The sequence below is a fragment of the Triturus cristatus genome, chromosome 9, assembly GCF_964204655.1.
Source record: "Triturus cristatus chromosome 9, aTriCri1.1, whole genome shotgun sequence".
Taxonomy (NCBI): domain Eukaryota; kingdom Metazoa; phylum Chordata; class Amphibia; order Caudata; family Salamandridae; genus Triturus; species Triturus cristatus.
Genome location: NC_140592.1, coordinates 768,910,302 through 768,935,779, shown reverse-complemented (window position 1 = coordinate 768,935,779; position 25,478 = coordinate 768,910,302). Strand labels below are relative to the sequence as shown.

The 25,478-nt window shown below is 45.2% G+C and overlaps 1 protein-coding gene across 1 annotated transcript in view; it reads left to right on the top strand.

Annotated features, from left to right (window-relative positions):
• PSMA3 (proteasome 20S subunit alpha 3) overlaps positions 1-25,478 on the top strand; it is a 175,809-nt gene that overhangs the window by 121,513 nt on the left and 28,818 nt on the right. Inside the window, exon 9 of the mRNA XM_085626129.1 lies at positions 8,462-8,529. Within this exon, the coding sequence (XP_085482255.1) occupies positions 8,462-8,529 (68 nt within the window). The remainder of the gene's footprint in view (positions 1-8,461; positions 8,530-25,478) is intronic.

Below are 25,478 nucleotides of genomic sequence, written 5' to 3'. Positions count from 1 at the left end.
TTGAGAAGGCCTTCCACTGTTCTCTGTAAACTGGTGTTTGGGACGATAGCCCCTACAGCTTGGCAACTAAAGGAGTGGTTAGGAAGAAGTTTAGGAGCAAGTGAGTGTGCCAACCTGAAGGGTACCTGGTCCAGCCACAAGCCAGACGATGTAAGACAAAATAGTTTGTTTCTGATGGATACATCTAGCTATAGATTACTCCGCTATGAAACCTTCCAGGTTTCAGACTGGACCCAGAAACTTTTTCCAGCAGTGCTGTTGCTTGCTTCTCAGTGGCACTATGTGGCTCTGCATTTGCGCTGTAATACCTCGGAAGGGCTAGGGCTGAGCCATATATAAGCCCCACCCCAGAAATAGAAAAAAAAGAAACTGACATCAGCATGCAGGGATGGCTTATATGTGACTCCACCTCATCACAGTACAGAGCCAACTCACAGTACCACTGGATTCAAGCTAGCCTGGCACACGAGCGTTGCTGAAGAAACGTTTCTGGATCCAGTTTGGAGCCTGTGTAGCATTCTAAAGTGAGGAATCTGTGGTTAGAGTATCCACCAGAAAGAGCGTTTCTTTAAAGTAAGTAACTTATTCTTTTTGGTTTAGGAGTGGCCTCTGGTGACTACCTTTGATAATGCACGTAGACTAATATGAATATTTACACCCCCATTATTCCTTTGGGAAACTTTCATAGTGTCTTCAAATTTTATATCATCTACTTCCCTTATTGACTTTTTGTTTTGTCCTGATTAAATTATTCTTCTACCTCATTTTTAGGTCTCGCCGGGTGGGACATGTGAAGGGTGGATATCTGAGTCTGCCCGACTGGACTCAAATTTCTCACTGGCAGGTGTCAGTGGGGACCGTTTAACCCGTTATGCCACTTTACCTAGTTTGCAATGCCATTGTCCTTGGCTGGAATTCCTAAAACTCAATACAAACAAGCATTGGCATGGCCAATAGGTCTCGCCTTTGGGACCTTATAAGTGTTTAGCCATGCAACAGTTGATGTTGTTGCACCAAGGATATTGTGCTGCATAACTAAATACTTATAAGGTCCCAAAGTCGAGACCTATTGGCTATGCCAATGCTTGTTACTAATTGCTGTCTTGATTTTAATGTTAACTTGATGTTAACTCAAAAACTTAAGCAAGCATTCCACCGAGTAAGTCTTTTTGCTTTGTGCCATTACTCCTAGGGCGATGCACAGGTTTCCTCATGAAGATTGTATTTGACCCAACAGGGCACTAGATTACCACTTTGGAGGGAGTATTTATTAGATGTCTTACAATCACCATAAATGTATTTATAAGTTTTCATTAGCAAATTTATGTTTACTGGGATTTGTAGCTTGTGTATTTCAGTTGAACCGAATGGTCATTCTATTCCGTCAGATAAAAGCCTAGTAATGCTTTCCTGGAAGGATTTGAGCTCATTATACACACTGAGTGCTTTCCACCTATAGAATAGCCACATGTCTGGCATCCATAGGGCATCTTTGATTTTTGGTCGAGGTGAGGCAGCACTTGCGCTGTCTCTTCGAGACATGCATATCATTTGTGGACTTGCCCATTGCTTTTCATTTGTTTCTTTCAGTGTCCTTTAAAAATCCCTGCTTCCAAATGGTTAGTCTATCCTATTTGTTCCTCCTTTTCATGGGTTGTTCCCTCCCATGAAGCACCGCCTTATTACTTTAGCCTTACACTTGTCCCATTTTAGCGATTGTAAAAGGGACTATTTTTCCTGAGCACCTTACACGAGCCCTTGATGTTTTCAGTCGCTCTGAGTTTTGTTTCTATAAACAGTGTTGAAATCATGTTCTTATCTCGTTAAATTTTCTGAGCATTCAAAGATCGAGGTCAAATGTCAGACGCTGTTTACTGAGGGAGCCTGTTTCCGCCCTGCCGCTTAAACACCTGAGCTGCCCCTGCCGCCCTGTTAATTGCCGTGCTCACTGTCTGCCAAGACATGCAATTCCTTGTGTGTTATGAGCGTGTCTTTTATCCGCACCAATGCTGCAGGGACTACATGTCTTATATTGCCCATCACTGACTCATTTCTGTCATCACTGTCACATCATTTGCATTTCAGGCTCCATTTATACTTGTAAATGTTTTTATCTGAGCAAAAAATGAAGTTTCTTATCTGGGGGAGACTCCCGAGCCGGCACTGTCCTCTGACTTGGGTCGCTCGATGCTCAACCCTCCACGTGGATTTTTTGGTTTAGGTTGAATCGTTCGTGATTCCTTTTTATTTGCGATGTTGTATAATGTTATTTGCTTATGGTCTTGCTGCCGTGTTTTATGGTCCTGAAGAGATCAGTTAGTGAAGCTCGTTGTAAAGCTTTGATGCCTTCTGGACGCACGTTCCATGTGTTATCAACCTGGTACTTGGCGTCTTGAATCGCGGGCACTCTTGCAAAAGCTTCACTGTAGTAGTGCGCTGTTCTCAAAAGCAGTTTCCACTTTAAGCGGCACAATCTGAACGTGAGGGACATTATGAAATAACTTTATCTGTGCCTGTATTTGCTAATTAGGTGATAAGTTGAATTAACACGCAGTGTGTTATTGAAGAGTTCAAAGCAGTCTTGGAATATTGTGACTATTTAATAATAGTAGCGGTGCCGCAGAACACGATGTGACCGATATTTACATGTCTTTCTGTTGAGTTTGTGAAGTCATAGTTAGCTCATGCAAAAAGCACTTCCAATCTTTTTATCTTTCTGTGAACCCTGACGTTCGTCAACGTATTTAAACACATGTATACAGAAAGTAACAGAGAAACTCTGGGGGAAATACAGTTTTACAGGCGTCAGCTGTTAACTTGATACAATCTGTCAGCCGTAAATGTCATTAGTTTCCCAGTATGCTATTATGGCGTTTTTCAAAGCAACTAGTGCCGCGAGGGAATCTCATAAACATGAAAATTTTGAGATGACATTTAAATCCATTTATGACAGTTTAACGTCACATATACTCACTCCACAGATTACCTGCAATGGTAAGTGGTGAAATTCAAAATAAAGCTGTTAGAGCTGACGCAGCTGTTTTTGCTCTTATTTTTTGTTGTTGTATTACTTCAAAACCTTCAATGGCGATTATTTCCCGGTTATGTGTTCAGAAACACAGGTTTTATGGTATAAGCTGCAAAGAAACCGTGTACACACTGTGGTTGCAATGTCTTCACTTCAGAAATCGCTTTCCACGATGTTGTATAAATTTGAAAACCATGTTTCAGGCGCTGCTGCTATGGGTTAGACTTTCAAAAACGAAGCGTTCTATATTAGCGGCGCGCTGCCTCCCGGTGCTGGTGTATAGGAAAAACAATCCTCTTTTTAGGTTGACGCTTGCCAGCACTTGTCCGGTCTCTTAGTCATGTTGTATATACTTTGCGGGCTTGCAGCCCACCCATTGTTTTACAAAAGAACATAGGTGATACAAATGCATTTTCTATGCCCTCAATCATCGTCCGCCCATGCCGCCTTCTCCTGCTGTTGACCTGCACATGGCTTTACTGACACGCGCTACGCCAATAGCTCTTAAATTGCCCAGACCTATTAGCTTTGTCAATGCTTGTTTTAAACAGGTGTCTGTCTGAATTTAGTTCAGTTTGAATTTTAAAAAGCAAAAACAGTTTGTATGAATCATCCTTTAATTGTACAACAAAGCTGCTAAGGAGTTGGAGCTTAAAGAAGGCTGATTAGATGATCTTGATTGCATGGATCTTTAAGAAACTAGCCTGAAGCGGAGGAATTTAGTATAGGAGCTATGCTTAGGATACATTAATTTACTTCAAATGCTAGTTCATCGATTCTCAGTTGTTTGTGGTAGCTGCAACTCTTTGTGAAAATTATGAAACTCATTTATTCAGGGTTGTGCTCTTAGTGTTTTTTGTTAAGGTTATTTAAGCCCCGGACATTCCAAGTTAGTATTTTAATTGGCAGACCTCGTGTCCCAGATGTATACTCTTGTATTCTATATGTATGCTTAGAATCCTGCTCACAGTCCTTCAAAAATGACCCATGAGTTCTCGTACATGAAATACCGCCCTGACAGTTACTATACACAACAGTAACCATTATGCAACAGACAATCTCAACCCTATGACTTTGTGAAGTACCCTATAGGTTTATGCACTCCATCCTATCTCCACACACACAGCGGCTCCAATCACATAAGGCATTGCACATGATGGTTATACACACCTGTGGGCGGTGTTGGAGCATTCCATCTTTCTGTATCCCCTCCCTCCCCCTCCCCCCCCCCCCCCCCCCCCCAATACAATATAAAAAACACATTCACTTGAATAGTGGTGGCCATCTCCATATCATTGCAAATGCCACCAGCAAAACATGTGAAGGCCTTTATTAAAAAAAAGTATATGTGGAACAGTAAGGACGGTATGCTGATCGTCTGTGCCACTCATCTGGGACTCATCCTCTTCACCCACCACAGTCACCACTTCCCCTTTGTCATCCCTGGCCTTCTCACGTGCATATTGCAGAATTTCATAACTTCTTTAGGGTCTGTAAACATTTGTGATACAGTGCCAGTCGAGATCAGACACTAGCTTGATTTATCATTGCATATTTCACCTAGTTGGGAGATTCTCCTTCACCTTCCAACTTTGTGGCTGTGAAATCAGGATAAATAGAGATACCAGCACCTTAGAACATTGGGTTTCTTTTCTGCACACTACTCCGCACTGCATATCTATTCTAATAATTTAGGTGGCAAGCAATGATGGGCCTGGGTGCAACACCAGGAAGGGGACCTTGGAGACAGTATGAGGTTCACCATCTAAACTAGACCTCCCCGAGAAGTAAAAATGGCCTAATAATTCCCTCTGCTTTCTTTATACAAACAGTTCAGATTTCCCCTTAGTTGTGGATTCCACAATTACACATTTCTTATAGTCGAGCAATGAAATTGCACTTCCAAAATTCTTTCTTCTCATTGATTACGTCTAATACTCTTTGCATGTTATGGAATTTCTTGTTATGTGTAAGCGACATATCCTACATCTATCATCCAGCGGTCTGCCATGCCAAGCCTCATGGCTCACTTGTCCAGTCTTTATTATAGTTATTCCACACGGATCCTAATGGATCCAGCCTTGGAGTCAGCAACCTTGAGTAACTCCTCCACTTCAAGCAGGATTTCTCTAGATTCTCCTCTGCCACTGGGTTTGATCTCCGGGCAGTGGTCGCTTGATCTACAAACATGGTGTTCAATGTGTGTTGGGGGCAGAGGGGGGTGATTTGGATTGAATACATTGCCAGTTACTTGACAAGGTATAGCCTTATCCATTGTACACTGTGTGGGAAAAAAATTGAGGATGAGATAGAATTGGTATCACTGGCCAAGTGGCTGTGTTTCTTCGCAAAAATGATCTGCAGCAGCAAAGCACCTGTGATGAAGAGTTTTATAATTATATGCACAATAGCATTAGCATGATAACAGAATATTAACATGTAGTTGAAACGAAGACCTTATGGTGAGGGAACTGTGCTCATACTAACATTAGCTAATGTAGGCCTCGATTTCAAAATAGTTGCTGCTGTTTGTAGCCATCTTCCAGCATGCAGTTTTTTAGTTTGTTTCTCCCTGCACACAGACTATTCATGCACAAGTAACTTTGTAAACACTGGTTTGAGATGTAATGCCACTTACCCATGTACAGGTTGGTGTTTCTTTGTTTTAGTGTCCTGTTGCAGTGTTCCACTGAGAGCGAATCTTCCTAAGGCCTCCCCTATTGGGACAACAGTTATTTCTCGAGAACTTGTTACTGTATGTTGAGTAGGGCCATTTGTATTAGCAATTTGGGTGTCTGAAGGGCACTAGGGATGGGAACTGCATTATGTGAATCTGAGGGATAGTGCTGAATAACGTGATTGCAGAAACTGTATGGTTTCTATTTTTTAACCTGATTGGTTCAAATTGTATGACTCTTGCTCAGTTGCACTAAACGTTTACTGGAAAATGCATTCTAAAAGCAGCCCCTTGAGTGTTGTGGGCTATTTCTCCCTTGACTTTTAGGAGACCGCTCCAAGTCAGTCTGACCTTTAATTTATACCTTAATTTCTTTTTGTAGGAGCTGGACTATTCCTGGTTATGCTTATTCATGTTTTGAATTTGATTTTGATTTAAAAGACTGATTTCTAACCAATTATTTAGCCTTCTGTCATAATGTAACTTTTAATAAACCTAATTAGTTTAATTTTAATATTTGTCTTGTTTTCATTGTAAAGCCTAATGTTCTTTACAGCTTGGTTTGTAATTTAGTTGACCAGATCCATGTGAGGAGCAACACAATCCTTTAGGCATTAACATTGCGATGTCTGCCGAGAGCACTTTAAAATGACACATTAAAAAAAAAAAGCGTGATCACCTGCTTCTGAGCCTTCTTCAACTGTATCACAGGCACAGTCTGTTATTACAGTTAGTTATTGGGAATGTTTCCAGCGTCAATAACAAGCAAGGCAGGGATAGAGATCAGTACTCGGTGGTACCACTGCAGCAGCAAAGCAAACACAAGGAGAAGATGGACGGAGCGCTGAAACTTTTCAGACACTCGTCCCCAGTCACAGATCTGGGTTGAATCCATCATCATTCTTTAGATCACTTCGCCACCTCAGTTTAGACCCAGCTATATGCAAATCAGTCTTGACCCTGTGCCTCATGGGAACAGTCCCGCCCGAACTGCGCCCGAACTGTCAAGCCAGGTCTTCCCTGAACCGGAAACAAGCATCCTGGAACCGGTTTCCGGATAACACCCTTCATCAGCCAGGCTAGTTTGAATCCAGTGGCAAAGTGAGCAAGGGACCCACATCTGGGTGTACCCTACCAACTTAGAGCGAACAAAGCAAACGCAAGGAGAAGATGGACGGAGCGCTGAAACTTTTCAGACACTCACCCCCAGTCACAGATCTGGGTTGAATCCATCATCATTCTTTAGCTCACTGCGCCACCTCAGTTCAGATTCTGCTATATGGTAAAACCCTTCATCAGCCAGGCTAGCTTGAATCCAGTGGCAACGTGGAAGAGACCCACGTCAAGCTATCCTGGCTGAGAGGGGTGAAACACCGAAACCGGTCCTAGAATGCTTGTTTCCAGTCCAGGGAGGACCTGGCTTGGCAGTTCGGGCGGGACTGTTCCCATTGGGTGCAGGGTCAAGACTGATTAGCATATGGCTGGGTCCAAACTGAAATGGCATGGTAAGCAAAAAAACGATGGATTTAGGCCCAGATCTCTGTACTGGGGTGAATGTATGACATTGTTCTGCATTCTGTCCATCAATTGTATCAATATGATTTGGACATGAAACTCTTACTTTTTTTTCATTTTTTGTAAAGAAGTTTGCACTTAAATCCATTCTTCCAATGTTGTCACGGTTTACTGTTTTACATTAAGTTTAGAAATCTAGGAAGGATTAAAGGCTGGAAAAGGAAAAGTTTAATATCTGCCAACAGTATTCCAGCACGTCTCTTAGATTCATAACTAATCAACCCAATATTTTGAGATTATTGGTCATGGGGTATTTGTCAAAAAGTCTGAATCATCGTAATGTAGTGGCCAGCAGAGTGCCTAATTCTAACATTGAAAAGGGAAAGGACTTCTGCTTGAAGATTTAAAAGGAGATTTCACTCTTATGGACAACCTGTGTGAAATGAAATGAATGGTTTGATTCCAATATGCTCAATTTTTATAGTTAGTTAATGTTTCCCCTATTGGTTGTCAGAGGCCAATGTTTATGAAGGAGAATGGCTACTGATAGTACGGGATGTGCCTGCAAAGCATTGAATCCAAGCTTAAATCAGAAAGACATTTGGTATTTGTGTCCCCTCCAATTTAGTCCTGCATACGGGATATGCTGCCATTGTATGATGTAGAAGCACGTATACTGCACTCAAGTACTCGTATAGTGCAGAATTCGCACAGTGCTGTGGGGTGCAAACGGTAAAAAAACTAAATGTTCAGGTCCATTGTTAGGGAATCACACACCAATTATGTCATTAATAGTTTGCTAATACAAAAAAGAAAGCGTTCACGCGATGCTAAGCATTGCACACAGACGAGCTATCACTGTTTTACATGATGTTTGTAAAACAAATTGCAGCATGAAGTCAACCCTTCAGGAAAAATCTGGGTAAAATTAGTCATTCATGTTCTGTACAAGAATATCGCACAGTATTTCACTGGTCTCCCTTTTTGTGCCTTGTGTCGTTTGGCATTGGGATTCCAAGCAAGGCCAGGTCACATCTGTTAGTTGATCAAGCTTTGTGTGAAATGTATGGATATTTCTGAGTTCCTGCCCCCTTAGCATAAATAATAGTGCGGTCTGCACTGCACAATAAATCTAGGGCATAGGTCACTAAAGTACGATTATGTTTTTTATTCAGTGCTGGAAAAATAATGCTGCTGGTTATGGACATATTGTCACCTAATATGTTTTTAACTTTTTTCAGAATCTACATCGTCCATGATGAAGTAAAGGACAAAGCTTTTGAACTTGAACTCAGCTGGGTTGGAGAAAGTAAGAACACATATTTATTCGAAATACATTTCTTAGTTCTAAATGCATATTCTGGTATTGCTTTTCTGGTAATGTGGTTTGTATGCGTATGCATTGTACCTATTTGGTGTTGGTTGTATCTGGGTCAACGTCGTAGTAGTAACAGTCTGGTACATCACACCATTCAGATCTGCTACCTCAGGCATTCGTGCAGGAGTCCATAGTCTGTTGTCCCTTTTGAGAACGATAATAGGCTACATATGTTCAGGCTGACACTACTAGTAAGAGCTCCAGGTACTCCATCTTAAAGCCTATGGGGTACTTTTCTAGCATTATTGAAAAACAATATTTTATCCGATATTTACTTACTCACCCAGACACGAAAGAACACAAAACCAGGAATGACCTATACTAAGTTCTGCAACTAGTTACTGAGAACACTTATTTATGTCATTCGACTTTCTGTAGTTCCTAAGCAGATCTGCTAAACTAGTCTTGTTTGTTTAAAAAAAAACACTAACTGGACAATATATATGTGAGTGAAACATTTGCTGTTTAGGTGTTTCACCCCACATCATCGTCCAATACTAAGCCTAAACTGTTAGAACTTACTACACCCTGAATGTCAAAGCCTCAAGATTCTTTGAGTTTGAAAATGGATCTCTTTTCAGTGGGTTCCGGGACAAAGACAATACTTGTCACACGAATTGCCCAGTTGCCCCTGAGTCCCACAGGTCCCAGAAAGCTTGCCTAACACTGGGCTTCAGACCTTTTCTGGCAGAGCTGCCTATAGTGAAGGTGGGTAATGAGGATTGAGCACATCCGTGATTGCTGGAATGATATCAGTGGCCAAATCTACATCAGTAGTCCCTGACCTATGGCCCGGAGAATCTGCGAAGCCTACACAGGGATCTGCAACTGATTAGAAAACTAAAAATTATGAACAGATTAATAAAGTGTATATAAATAAAGAAGTAAGACGCAAAGATGAAAAGTTTAAAAAGTTATGTAATAGTGAAAATAGTGAAGTGCTCTGCTTTGGCTTGGATCAAAAGCTACCTGACCGGTCGGAGCTCCAAGGTCCAGATTGGCAAATTCTCATCAGCCAATCAGCCAGTCGACAAAGGCGTACCTCAGGGTTCGATCCTGAGCCCTACACTCTTTAATTTGTACGTCTCCCCCCTTGCTAGACTAATTAAAGCCCATGGATTTGATACTGTGTCCTATGCCGACGACACTCAAATCCTTATCACCTTGGGTCCCAACTCCACTCACATCAAACCAAGGTTCCAAAAATGTATGCTAGCAATCAAAAACTGGATGTCAGACAACTACCTTTTGCTCAACGCTGCTAAGTCGGAGATTGTGCTTTTTGGAAACGCTCACAAGCACTGGTCAGACGAATGGTGGCCAGCACAGTTGGGTGCCTGTCCTTCCCCTAAGTCAGCTGCTCGCAACTTAGGGATACTACTTGACAACAAATTAACCTTGGCTGATCACATCAAAACTATTTCTCACGCCAGCTTCGGACTCCTACGCAGCCTAAAGAAGATCTTTAAGTGGATCCCTCTAGCCTCGCGTCTACCTCTAATTCAGGGACTAATTATTAGTCGCCTAGACTACGGCAATGCTCTCTTCGCCTCTATCGGCGAAACTCTCCTGAGCAAACTCCAGGTCCTTCAAAATACTGTAGCTAGACTGACCCTGGACCTACCTGCCCGCACCCCTTCTGCCCCCTGTCTAAAAGCGCTTCACTGGCTTCCCATAAAAAAGCGTATCAAGTTTAAAATTTGCTGTCTGGTTCATAAATCCCTAAATGGCAAAGGCCCAGTCTATCTAGCAAATAAACTTATTGACTATCATCCAACGAGAACTCTGAGATCCTCTAGCTCGCACCTCTTAAGGGTGCCAAAAGTACGTACTGTCAAAAATGGGGACAGGTCCTTCTCTAAAATTGCACCTGAAAGCTGGAATGCTCTCCCCCTTCACCTAAGACTGGAACCCAGCCATCAGAAATTTCGTAAACTCCTAAAAACATGGCTTTTCTAAATTCTGCTCATCTTACATCTTACATCTGAGAGTCTGCTGGCGCTATGAGACCTTCGGGTGATATATGCGCCTTACAAATTCCAATACATAGACATAGACATAGAAATTAAGTTGGTATCCTCAGATTGGTTTGTGGGAGTAGTGCATGTGCATCAAACCGAATATAGTATAAACAGTGAGTGGCATCGGTTGAATTTAGAAAAGGTCCAATCTTCCCATTAAAATTTAAATTTCTTTAGTCATTTGTTTGTGAATTAAATAGAATATTTTATCATTTCTGTATTTTTTGTGGTTCCGATCATTGGAAATGCTTAGGCCTGGCTACCCGGCTTCCAGTAATGACTCAGTGAGGTTCCCAGGATTGCAATATTTATTTCTCTAGGATCTTCGGGTTCCAGTAGTGGGAAGTGGGGGTCCACAAATGTCAAAAGGTTATGAACCACTGGTCTATGTCAATGTATCACTACTTTGTAGGCTACAGGTTGACCTGTCCATACTTATTACTGTAGGTGATCATATGATCAGGAACCCTCCACTGTCTGATTCATGACTAAGTTGATTGAGTCTATACGCTCAGCAACTGGCTACAATGGCCTGTGCAGTGACTGCAAAGAGGCTCAAGAAGCACAGGATGTAAATGTATTGTACTTGTATAGCGCACTGCTACTCCAGCTGGAGTGTCCTGGCGCTTTTACTCATACCGCTGAGGAACCCTTCTTGGCCTTTCCCTGTGATATGTCCACTCCTGGGCACCCCCAAGGTGAAGCCAGGCATCCCAGCGCTGTTGGGGCCGTTGTGGAGATTAAGCAAGCTATTGCCCAGAGTTGCAGAGTGGGACCCATGATTAGAATAGGCACCGAGGCGGAATATCAGGTTCGAGGAAATTGCGCCCAAGACCCGCCGAGGCGGGAATTGAACCCTGGTCCCGGGCCAGACCTCTGCATCAGAGTCTGCCGCTCTAACCATTGAGCCACACTTCTCCACAATGATGCAGCCACTTCAAGTCTTGTATTGAGTTCTCTGTGAATCCACCTCTTGAGGCTATCTACACGCCAAGTGCGTGTTTCAAAAGCTCAAGTTCTACTAAAACACACAATCAGCCCATATCCTTATCTTCACAGAAACCTGGCTAAACTGCTCCTCCAACCCCTATCCTTGACTTTCTAGTCCCGCCTAGCCATGACATAATTCGAATGGACATATATTTGAAACAGGGTGGAGGAATAGCCTTTATACACCGAAATACACCCTCACTTTCACAATCAGATTCCACCACTCCAACCTCCAGCAAATATCTATGCCTCAACATTTCCAGCAAAAACCACCCTGTCTGCAAACTACACACATTCTAACACCCCCATAGTGACAGTCTTTCCTTCATTGAGCATTTAATGGACATCATCTCATCCAATGGCGACCTTCTAGTGTCCTCAATGGTCTTGGGAGACTTTAACCTCCACTGGTCTAACCTAAACGATCACGCAGTGAACTGTCTTAAATCCTTCCTATTTGATCATGAGCTGAGAAAATTCTGTGATTGTTCAACTCACAACAAGGGAGAAACTCTGAATCTCATCATATCCAAAGGTAACACCATCACACTGGACTCCATTATCCCTTGCGACTGGTCAGCCCACTATTGCATCTTCTTCTTTATTAACGGGGAGGTGTCCGTGAAGGACGATCAACACAAGAAACTGAAGCAATGGAAAAAGAACCTCAGAAATATCAACATTGAAGAGCTAGCAACATGATGGACAAAGGCCTGGACTCCCTATTAAGAAATAAAAGATGTTCATGTCCTCACAGATTTCTATAATGCCTTTGTCTCTGGTATCATGGATGCTATGGCCCCTCTACAACAAATAAATGCCTCCTCCAGAATCTCCAAACCGTGGTTCAACGACACCCTAAACTCGAAACGCTGAAATCTAAGGTCAGCAGAAAGAGCCTGGCGATCTATACCATCTACCGAACACCTAAACCACCTTAGAGCTGTCCGCTCTTACAACAAAAAAATCAAGAGTGCAAAAGCCGACTTATTCAGATCCCAACTTAATTGAGCCAAAAACCACCCCAAGAAACTTTTCGAAATTTTTAATAAACAATCGCCCAAAGCGCCCATCCGCCCTGACCCTGGCGAAGGTACTCCTACCTGCAACGAATTGGCTGCCGCCTTTGTTGAAAAAACATCAAGCATCAATATCGACCTAGAATTCAAAAGGGCTCTTCTGCCAAATTGTGGATTCACTGCTCCACCTGACCACCAGGAGCTGCTTGTTCTCCCTAGCACTAGACCCAAGAACAATGCCTTTTAGCACACCTTTACACCCCTCAGTGAAAGTGACATCTACAACACTCTTCTTGTAATCAAACCATCCAACCACTTCAACGACTCTCGCACAACCTCCCATATTCAAAGAAATAAAGGCTGCCATCCTCCCCATTTGGGCAAAGTTTGTTAAAGCTTCACTATTGCAAGGCACGATACCGGCTGCCCAAAAGCAGCGCAAGTATCCCCTATTCTAAAAAAAAAAAAAAAAACGCTGACCGTTCTGATCTGAATAACTTCCGTCCTATTTCCAACATCCCCACGCTGGTGAAACCTTTAGAAAAAGGGTGCCGACTCAACTCTGTTCTCACATTGATGTTGATGCAACAGTTGGAATTTCTCAATCGGGCATTCGTAGAGGCCACAGCACAGAATCTGCCCTCACTCACATCTTGGATGACATTTTTGACATTTTAAAGTTACTATACCAACATGAATCCTGCCTCCAGATTCTCCTTGACCTATCTTTTGCCTTCGACACTGTTAACCACAGCAAACTACTATCCACGCTAGAACACAGGATTGGACTATCAGGTTTGGTTTTGCAATGGTTCATTTTCTTCTTCCACAACAGATCTGAGTCAAAGTGAATCAATCTCTTATCTCAGCCGTCTGCAGTCTGTATGGGGGTTCCACAAGGTTCTGCCCTTTCACCCATACTTTTCAATTTATTCTTGGAACCATTAGCTTATGCCTTGAACTCCGTGAACATTCTTTTTCATATGTAGGCGGATGACACAACTTTATTTGAAAGTCTCCTCCCCGGAAGACTTCATTTCACTCAACCCTGTCCTGATGAACACTCAAAACTGGCTCACTGAAAACTACCTCCTGCTTAACACCTCCAAAACAGAATGTTCGAGGCATATGAGCTGCAGATCACACACTGAGGATAAGATCGCCATCTGGTGTTGGGCTCGGATGATTGCAGGTTGTTGTTGTCTTCGGAGAAGCCTTTGGTCACGAGGTTGGTGACTCCTCCCCTGGACAACAGTGCGCATGGGCATCCACTCCATCGGCAGATTGTTTTTTTCCGCCATTGGGTTCGGATGAACTTTTTTCCGCTCCAGCAGAAAACTTCCAGCAATCGATTTAACTCTTTGATTTGTATTCCATCGACGTCGACATCAACTCGGACCGGTTCCGGAAGCGGCTGATGGACAGGACACCCTTCAAAAAATGCCCCCAGTGTGGAGCGAAGTTCCCCCACAGTGACCACCACGAGGTTTGCAACCTCTGCCTGTCGCCGGAACACAACGAGTCCACCTGTCCAGCTTGTTCCGCTTTCCGTTCGAAGAAGACCCTCCGGGACCGAAGAGCTCGACGCCATATTATGGCCAAACCAGCTCCAGAACCGGAAGACATCTTTGCTCAAGATGTTCCCGAAAACGACGCCGAAGATCTCGAGATCGTGTCCGAAGCCGACGATTCCGATGACCTCATCACTCCAGGGCAGCGTGTGAGTACCACCCCCCCTGCCCCTGCCCCATCCAAAAAAGCAGTGGTCAAGACTCCGCCAGTTGGGCCCAGTCGCGACCGGAAATCCTCTTCAGAAGCCCCGCCCTCGGGCCCGGCTCCGAAGACATCTAAGCCTGTGGGTGGCTCGGGCTCGAGCAAACCTCACCTAATTGTGCCTTTAACACCCTCGGCACCCAAACACTCATTGTTGGCACCGAAACAGGCTCCAAGACCGAAATCTCCTTCGGCACAGAAACGTTCCTCGGCACCGAAGTCTCCACCGGCACCGAAACGTTCTTCAACATCGATGCCTAAAAGTCCATCGGCACCGAAAACTCATTCGGCACCGAAAAATCAGTCGGCACCGAAAAATCAGTCGGCACCGAAAAATCAGTCGGCACCGAAAAATCAGTCGGCACCGAAAAATCAGTCGGCACCGAAAAATCAGTCGGCACCGAAAAATCAGTCGGCACCGAAAAATCAGTCGGCACCGAAAAATCAGTCGGCACCGAAAAATCAGTCGGCACCGAAAAATCAGTCGGCACCGAAAAATCAGTCGGCACCGAAAAATCAGTCGGCACCGAAAAATCAGTCGGCACCGAAAAATCAGTCGGCACCGAAAAATCAGTCGGCACCGAAAAATCAGTCGGCACCGAAAAATCAGTCGGCACCGAAAAATCAGTCGGCACCGAAAAATCAGTCGGCACCGAAAAATCAGTCGGCACCGAAAAATCAGTCGGCACCGAAAAATCAGTCGGCACCGAAAAATCAGTCGGCACCGAAAAATCAGTCGGCACCGAAAAATCAGTCGGCACCGAAAAATCAGTCGGCACCGAAAAATCAGTCGGCACCGAAAAATCAGTCGGCACCGAAAAATCAGTCGGCACCGAAAAATCAGTCGGCACCGAAAAATCAGTCGGCACCGAAAAATCAGTCGGCACCGAAAAATCAGTCGGCACCGAAAAATCAGTCGGCACCGAAAAATCAGTCGGCACCGAAAAATCAGTCGGCACCGAAAAATCAGTCGGCACCGAAAAATCAGTCGGCACCGAAAAATCAGTCGGCACCGAAAAATCAGTCGGCACCGAAAAATCAGTCGGCACCGAAAAATCAGTCGGCACCGAAAAATCAGTCGGCACCGAAAAATCAGTCGGCACCGAAAAATCAGTCGGCACCGAAAAATCAGTCGGCACCGAAAAATCAGTCGGCACCGAAAAATCAGTCGGCACCGAAAAATCAGTCGGCACCGAAAAATCAGTCGGCACCGAAAAATCAGTCGGCACCGAAAAATCAGTCGGCACCGAAAAATCAGTCGGCACCGAAAAATCAGTCGGCACCGAAAAATCAGTCGGCACCGAAAAATCAGTCGGCACCGAAAAATCAGTCGGCACCGAAAAATCAGTCGGCACCGAAAAATCAGTCGGCACCGAAAAATCAGTCGGCACCGAAAAATCAGTCGGCACCGAAAAATCAGTCGGCACCGAAAAATCAGTCGGCACCGAAAAATCAGTCGGCACCGAAAAATCAGTCGGCACCGAAAAATCAGTCGGCACCGAAAAATCAGTCGGCACCGAAAAATCAGTCGGCACCGAAAAATCAGTCGGCACCGAAAAATCAGTCGGCACCGAAAAATCAGTCGGCACCGAAAAATCAGTCGGCACCGAAAAATCAGTCGGCACCGAAAAATCAGTCGGCACCGAAAAATCAGTCGGCACCGAAAAATCAGTCGGCACCGAAAAATCAGTCGGCACCGAAAAATCAGTCGGCACCGAAAAATCAGTCGGCACCGAAAAATCAGTCGGCACCGAAAAATCAGTCGGCACCGAAAAATCAGTCGGCACCGAAAAATCAGTCGGCACCGAAAAATCAGTCGGCACCGAAAAATCAGTCGGCACCGAAAAATCAGTCGGCACCGAAAAATCAGTCGGCACCGAAAAATCAGTCGGCACCGAAAAATCAGTCGGCACCGAAAAATCAGTCGGCACCGAAAAATCAGTCGGCACCGAAAAATCAGTCGGCACCGAAAAATCAGTCGGCACCGAAAAATCAGTCGGCACCGAAAAATCAGTCGGCACCGAAAAATCAGTCGGCACCGAAAAATCAGTCGGCACCGAAAAATCAGTCGGCACCGAAAAATCAGTCGGCACCGAAAAATCAGTCGGCACCGAAAAATCAGTCGGCACCGAAAAATCAGTCGGCACCGAAAAATCAGTCGGCACCGAAAAATCAGTCGGCACCGAAAAATCAGTCGGCACCGAAAAATCAGTCGGCACCGAAAAATCAGTCGGCACCGAAAAATCAGTCGGCACCGAAAAATCAGTCGGCACCGAAAAATCAGTCGGCACCGAAAAATCAGTCGGCACCGAAAAATCAGTCGGCACCGAAAAATCAGTCGGCACCGAAAAATCCGTCGGACCCGAAAAAATCATCGGAGCCGAAAACTGCGTCCCCGCCGAAACAAGCTCATAAAGACCCGAAGCGGACGTCACAGACACCACCTTCGGAGCCAGATGATCTTTTTCGACCAGATCCTACTCAGAAGCGGATCTACATCAATCCTAAAACGGGACATGTGACTGCCATCCCATATAAAAAGCGGAAGCTGGACACTACACCTCCCCCAGCTCCCATACGGAAAAAGGACTGTGCTACTTCACCACTTCGTCCTTCCTCTCCTGTTTTACCTCCTAACCCGTCCCCCCCTCCTCCTCCTGCTTCTCCTTTACCTTTACCTTTACCATCTCCCTATCATTCACCTCCTCCACAGGATGATAATGATGACTTAGGGGGAGGGGCGGACCCTGATTTATTTGATGATCCTGCTGACCCAAACGACCCTTTTACGTTCCCAGACCCAGCACCCATGGATGACTGGTCTTATCCTATACCTGACATGCCTGACCCCACTACCTACCCTTCCAAGCCCTCCCCTCCTGATGACCACCTAGGGTACGGCCAACTTATAAATAGGGCAGCAACATTCCACGGCGTTACAATGCACACAGACGCCATTGAAGAGGACTTCCTCCTTGATACCTTTGAGCAGTCACAAAAGACTGTCCACATACTGCCCATGATCAAAGGGGTTATAAAGCATGCTACTGAAGTCTTTAAGGACCCTGTTCGAGCTAGGGTGCTCAACCCACGCATCGAAAAAAAGTACCGACCAGCCCCGCAAGACCCTGCATACATTAAGGCCCAGCTCCCTTTAGACTCCCTAGTCGTATCAAATGCCAGGAAGCGCGCTAACTCTCAGACAACTGGAGAAACGCCTCCCCCAGACAAGGAGTCTAAGCTTTTAGAAGCCTCGGGCAAACGGGTCGCCGCGCAGGCGGCTAACCATTGGCGTATTGCCAATACCCAGGCCCTGTTAGCCAGGTATGATAGAGCGCATTATGACCAACTTGAGGACCTTATGCAGCATCTGCCTGAACCTTTTAAGTCCCAGGCCTCTGACCTCATCCAAGAAGGCAAATTAATATCTAATGCCTCCATTAAATGCGCCTTAGATGCAGCAGACACTGCTTCTAGAGCGGTCAATACTGGCGTCTTACTCAGACGACATGCCTGGCTCCGTATTTCCGGTTTTAAACCGGAGGTTCAAACCGCAATTCTTGCTCAACCTTTCAACCAAGAGCAGCTATTTGGCCCTGCAGTGGATACTGCATTAGAAAAAATGAAAAAGGATAATGAAACTGCCAAGTCTATGGGAGCACTGCAGTCTCAACAGAACCGGGGTTCCTTTCGTCGCTCCTTTTATAGAGGAGGCTCCAAAAACACATCAACTGAGACCACGTCCACCTTTAAAAATTCTGGACAAACATCCCCTAACAGAGGTTACTTCCGGGGAGGTTATAGGGGAAACAATAACAAAGGTCGAGGACGCGGCAATAACAACAACACCCGCACCTCACCAGCCACCAGCACCTCACCAGCCACCAAACAGTGACTTGCCACCACTCCCCCCAGACCATTCCACTCCGGTCGGGGGACGACTCCAACAATTCCTGCCTGTCTGGACTTCCATCACCACAGACAGGTGGGTAAGACAAATTATCCAGTCTGGCTACTGCCTCGAACTCATACAATCCCCCCCAAACATACCGCCCAAACAACGTCCAATGTCCTCGCATCATCTCTCTCTCCTCAAACAAGAAGTTCAATCCCTGTTACAAAAACATGCGATAGAACCAGTTCCCCTTCAACATCAGGGAAAAGGGGTATATTCTCTATACTTCCTCATTCCCAAAAAGGACAAAACACTAAGGCACATACTGGATCTCAGACTACTAAACCAGTATATACATTCGGATCATTTTCACATGACCACTCTCCAACAAGTCCTCCCACTTTTACAACAGGGAGACTTCCTCGCCACATTGGACCTCAAGGACGCATACTTTCACATCCCTATGCATCCCGCTCACAGAAAATATCTACGATTTGTGGTAGATGGGCAACACTATCAATTTACAGTTCTCCCATTCGGAGTAACAACAGCACCCAGAGTGTTCACCAAGTGCCTAGCAGTCGTGGCAGCGCATCTCAGAAGACAACAGATCCATGTCTTCCCCTATCTGGACGATTGGCTCATAAAAGCCAATACATACCAAAAATGCGTTCTCCACACTCATCGCACGATTCAAACTCTCCACGATTTGGGATTCACTATCAACTACCCCAAATCCCACCTACAACCTTCCCACTTACATCAGTATCTAGGAGCAACCATAGATACATCCAAAGCCATTGCCTATCCCAGCACAGCCAGGATAGCCAGTATACAAAATCTCATCTCTCAATTTCAAACTCATCCATCTCTTCCAGCAAGAGTGTTCATGCAGCTCCTAGGCATGATGGCGTCCTGCATCTCCATAGTCCCACACGCACGACTTCAAATGCGTCCCTTACAAGAATGCTTAGCACAACAGTGGAACCAAGCTCACGGACAACTTACCGATCTGGTGTTGGTGGACAGTCGCTCACTTCGATCACTGAAATGGTGGAACACCATCAACCTGTCCAAAGGGAGACCGTTCTTAGAGCCTCTTCCACAAGTTGTGCTAACTACAGACGCATCTCTCACGGGGTGGGGAGCCCACCTCCTTCACCATACCACTCAGGGCAGATGGACCAGTCAACAGAAACTGCTCCACATCAACCACCTGGAACTCTTAGCAGTGTTCCTAGCACTAAAATCCTTTCAAATTCACCTAAAGAACAAAACTGTCCTCATACGCACAGACAACATGACGACAATGTATTATATACAGAAACAGGGAGGGACACACTCTCTCCAACTGTCCCAACTGGCACAGCAAATCTGGAGATGGGCAATTCCCCAAAACATCTACCTGTTAGCAGAACATCTCCCAGGGATCCACAACCAAGTGGCCGACCTCCTAAGTCGCCACACACAACAGATCCACGAATGGGAACTACACCCCAAGGTTCTACTCCCCTTCTTCCAGAAGTGGGGACAACCAGACATAGACCTGTTCGCCACTCCCGAAAACACAAAATGCCCAACCTTCGCCGCCAGGTTTCCACACCCACAGTCGAAGGGCAATGCCCTATGGATGAACTGGTCAGGCAGATTTGCGTACGCCTTTCCGCCTCTCCCACTAGTTCCATTTGTGGTACGCAAACTGAAACAACAGTCACTAACACTAATACTAGTGGCTCCCACTTGGGCACGTCAACCGTGGTTCACCACACTTCTGGAACTATCTTTAGTTCCACATCAAAAGCTACGCCTCTCCCCGGATCTGTTAACCCAGAACCATGGAGAAATCAGACACCCAGATCCTCAAACACTGAACCTAGCGATCTGGCTCCTGAGGTCTTAGAGTTCGGTTACCTCAATCTCCCTCCAGACTGTATGAATATCATAAAAGAAGCCAGACGCCCTACTACTAGAGCGTGTTCTGCCGCTAAATGGAAACGATTTGCCATCTACTGCGCTAATAATGACATACATCCATTGGATGCTTCCATCCAAAACATCATTTGCTATCTACTACACTTGCAAAGATGCAATCTAGCGTATTCCTCTATACGATTACACCTAGCAGCCTTGGCAGCCTACTTGCAAAATAGGCAACACCTGTCCCTTTTTAAGGTACCAGCCATCAAAGCGTTTATGGAAGGTCTCAAAAGGATTCTTCCCCCAAGATTGCCACCTGCCCCAGTGTGGAATCTCAATGTGGTCCTAACAAGACTCATGGGCCCCCCATTTGAACCTATGCACAAATGTGAATTGCAATTCCTAACATGGAAGGTAGCCTTCCTTATCGCAATCACTTCCCTGCGCAGAGTAAGTGAAATACAAGCCCTTACACTTGAAGAACCTTTCTTACAACTACACCGTAACAAAGTGGTTCTTAGGACAAACCCTAAATTTCTTCCAAAAGTGATTTCCCCTTTCCACCTTAACCAATCAGTAGAATTACCGGTCTTTTTCCCAAATCCAGACTCGGTAGCTGAAAGGGCCCTACATACCTTAGATGTTAAAAGAGCATTGCTTTATTACATCGACAGAACAAAACCTTTTCGAAAGACAAAACAACTCTTTGTTGCTTTCGCGCCACCACACAAAGGCAACCCAATCTCCAAATCAGGGATAGCCAGGTGGATAGTTAAATGCATCCAAATATGCTACCTCAAGGCTAAACGTACACTCACAGTTCCCCCTAGGGCGCACTCCACGCGTAAAATAGGGGCTTCTATGGCCTTCTTAGGCAATATTCCCTTAGAAGACATTTGCAAGGCAGCCACATGGTCTACCACGCATACCTTCACTAAACACTATTGTGTTGACGTGCAGGCCAAACAACAGGCCTCCGTGGGCCAGGCTGTCCTAAAAACTTTATTTCAAACTGCTGCAACGGATACAGGCGGCCACCGCTAAGGGGAGCACTGCTGTATAATCTATCCTCAGTGTGTGATCTGCAGCTCATATGCCTCGAACGGAATATGCTACTTACCAGTATGCATCTGTTCTTGGCATGTAGAGCTGCAGAGTCACACACGCCCGCCCGCCTCCCCGGGACCTGTATCTGTTCCAGCATCCGTCTTACTTAGACATTACACATGGACATCCTTTCTTTCTTTTCTATATACTCCATCTTTTCCCAACATGGCGAAAAACAATCTGCCGATGGAGTGGATGCCCATGCGCACTGTTGTCCAGGGGAGGAGTCACCAACCTCGTGACCAAAGGCTTCTCCGAAGACAACAACAACCTGCAATCATCCGAGCCCAACACCAGATGGCGATCTTATCCTCAGTGTGTGACTCTGCAGCTCTACATGCCAAGAACAGATGCATACTGGTAAGTAGCATATTCCTCCTTCTAACCACGCCCCCATGATTGACCTCTGGATGCATAATTTTTCATCCTTCAACTGCTCCCCCACATTGTTTGTTAAATCTCTAGGAATCGCTCTAGACAGGCACCTGAACATGCAGAATCATATCAGCAATGCAACCAAGGGTGCTGAACACCAGATGATGTTACTAAGGAATCTCAAACCATTCCTTCCACAGAAAGACTTCTAATGGTCGGTTCAAGCTCTAGTATTGCCAAGGCTAGACTATGGTAGTTCCACGCTCTGTGGTCTCCCCAAACAAAACTTGGCCCCACTTAGGGCTTCCATTAATGCCGCAGCCAGATTGATTACTGGTACAAAAAGAAATGATCACATATCCCCAGCCTTAAAATCCCTAAACTGGCTACCTTACGAAGCTAGAATACAACTAAAGATGGCTTGCATGACTTACAAAGCCCTGCACCTCAAGGCCCCCATCTATCTGGCTCACAAATTAGAATTATCAGGGGTGGCTGTCCGTCTCGAAGTGCAAACTCACTGCTCCTGAAACCACAGTTCTTCCACAAAAAGAGAACTAGTAACATGAGCTTTCTCTGGCCTGGGCTCAAAGATTTGAATCTCCCTTCGTCCGGAAGTCCATCCTCCGCTTCTTTAAAAAAAAGTGGTGAAAAAATTCTAATGCTGAAGTTCCTGCCCTAAAGGCTCAGCTGCTTCAATACTGCCCTCCTCTCTGATGCTCTGACTGTTTATAACACAGTTGTACTCCTGGGAATAACAGTGTTAGCAGGCCATTGCACATCTCTGTATGGTATTTATGGAATGTTCTTCTCCCATTACCTGATCGTTGTCTTTTACATGTGTTTAATCCGGTGATTAATAGTGTTGGCACTCTATGATCATACTGATACTGTTTTTATTGCCTGCTCTTCTCCCATTATTAGATCCGTCCAATCTTAATTGTTAAGCGCTCTAAATCGCGACATTATTCTCACACCTTGAACCTTTTTGTAACGATTGCTCGTGTCCTACTTTTGTATCTTATCTACCCGAACTGTGAAGCGCAGACAGATGCCCTCCGCAGGGTGGTGCAGACTCTGTTCCAACACCCCCGTCTTTAGTGATCTTTAATGGTCTTCCAGGGCCTTCTAGTCTTCCCTAGGTTGCCTGAATGGTTGCTCCAGTGGGGGCCCAGTGGCCTTGGGCTTAAAAGGACTTGGCTTCGGAAAGGTCGATGACGCAGGGTAAAGCTCCTTAACCATCATCTTCCAGCATTTCTGTGGCATTATGACTAGGGGGCAGGTGAATGAATATTACCCATACACTTCATACATCCTCCTCAGCAACATACTCAACCCTTTATGATTATATACACATCCCCGTCTTCTTTCACATAGATGGACATACTCCAGGACATGAATTCAGTGCATTGTGTTAATATCCAGGACCTGCTCAAAATATAGAAGTATATCAACTGTGCACCCAACAAGAGTACTAGAGAGCTGGTTTCAATGCACATTATAGTGGTCCGGAGAGGAGGCATTGCTGGTGGGTTGCCCTTTACAGTAGTGTCAAAATAAACAACCAGCAAGGCCTGAAGGAAGGGCCTCGCTATGATCTGAGAATGTAAAACTGCTGGGTGATAGTTACAGGTGTGGTGGGAACAAGATAGCATGTACATTTCTGTATTCCTAGTACTGGGAATTTACAAGAAAAGATGACGAGGCAGGGTGGAGGAGATTAGGGCTTATTCTCTGGGAAACAGCTCACACTTAATGGCAAGTATAGCGAACACAACAAACAGGCTTATTTTGTTACTCTTGGGAGCGTTTTTGTAAAATCGCTATTACCCATATTGGTTTTGATGTTGGACACCTAATATTAACTATGTTGAGCAGTTTCAGTTTCCTGAGAAAAAGGTATGCCATCAAAGAGATACCCTGAGTTTCTCCAGTAACAGGAATGCCCATATGGTCAAGGTAGACCAGCCCTTGCTGTTCTGGTTACAATTCACTTGTGTCAACATTTGTATTGGTCACGGTCGAGAAAAGACATCCACTCCTTAGCTTAGTTGAGCACTACCCTGTGTATTATTTCATACCTGCTTTTTCCCCCCAGTGAATTCAAAAGTATGCCTGCATCATGCCCCAAGAATGGCCTGGACGTCATTCTCCTTGGAGCTGTGCCCCTTTGGCTGCAGTTGGCCTTCGCGATTCTGGTTCCAGAGCAATTGTAATTTGAAGTTTGCATTGTGAACCTCTTCTAGATTGACATGTTAATTTATTCCATCATCTATTGCTTGGAGCCTAAAGTAAATTTGTATTTTTAAAGGTTTTTAACTTTGGACATTATCTAAGGCAGAATCAAAATGACTCACTATGATATTCAATTTTGGACTAGTCCCAATGGTGTCCTCAGTCGTGTGGGTGCCCTCACAACTGGAACATTTTTTACAGTGATTGTCTGTTTCATGGTATGGGCCGGAACTTTTTAGTACCCCTAGAGTCTCCAAAGTGGATGCTGACCCACAGCTACATCTATCACTCGATAATTTGAAAGCAGTTGAGCCATTAACTGCTTTTGCCTGACAGTGCACAAACATCAGAGAAGTGTAGGCAAGTGCCCCTTTTTGTCATGGTCATCTCCACTTTTTGCCACTTGTACCAAGGCCTGGTGCTCATGGTCTTTCCCTACAACAAGGTAAAATGGTCTAAGTATAACACAGCTGGCACACATTGGGCCAGCTGTAAGTGGTACAGCTGGTACCTAGGGCATGGGTATCAGAGGGTTCCTAAGGGCTGCAGCATTTATTCATGCCACCCCATACACATTGCATGCAGCCTTTCATTGAAAACTGTGTGAAATGGTGCAAACCATGAGTGAAAACACGACACTTGCTGTGTGCCATGCCAAAGTCACTGCATGCAATATATGTAAGTCACCCCTACAAGCAGGCTGTATTGCCTTAAAACAGGGTGCATTGTATTACATGTGAGGGCATATCTGCATGAAAAGATATGCCCCTGTGCTGTCTAGTTCTATTACTAGATGGTACACATGAACAGGGAACCCACCGTAAGTACATGTACTGGTTATTACGAGTTCCTTAGCTACATGATGGCTTTACTGAAACCCATGGTGTTTGGTATCGAACACCTTGTCTTTATTAGGTCATGCCCCCCCCCCCTGAAAAACCTACCAATATCTAGTATGTTGGCAGAATGGTATCGTCCAGCCTGCCACCACAGACAAGTTTGACCCCTTGCAGGTGAGAGCCCACGCTCTGTGAAGCCAGAAACAGTGCCTGCTCTGGAGGAAGGTGTTCACACCTCCAACAGGATGGCTTGTGATTTAGCATATCAAGTCCAGGGGCTTCAAAGCCCCCTGCTGCCTTTGGTATGCAACCTCTGCTTCCCCCAGACCTGGGAGATGCAACCCCCTGCCCTGAGGCCCATTTGGCACAGGACAGGCAGGAAATCAGCTATGCAAGTAGGCGTGTTGCACCACCAAGCTGGTCACACCCCCCTAAGATGGGCTGCCTTATGTGCTCCACAAAAGAAGGATTCCACCATCTTGTTTTTGGTGGAATTAGGAACTCTGGGACAAGTTTGTCCTCTCCCCACAGGAAGTCATATAGGGGCTGTAGTGACCCCATGGGCAAGTAGCCATTGGGTACTACCCTTCACTCCTCTTAACGCCCCTAAATTCAGTATTTAGGTGGCCCCTTGACACCAGGAACTCAGATTTGACAAACAAATGCTGAAGAACTCTAGATCTGTGGCCTAGCTGTGTACTTGGTGCCA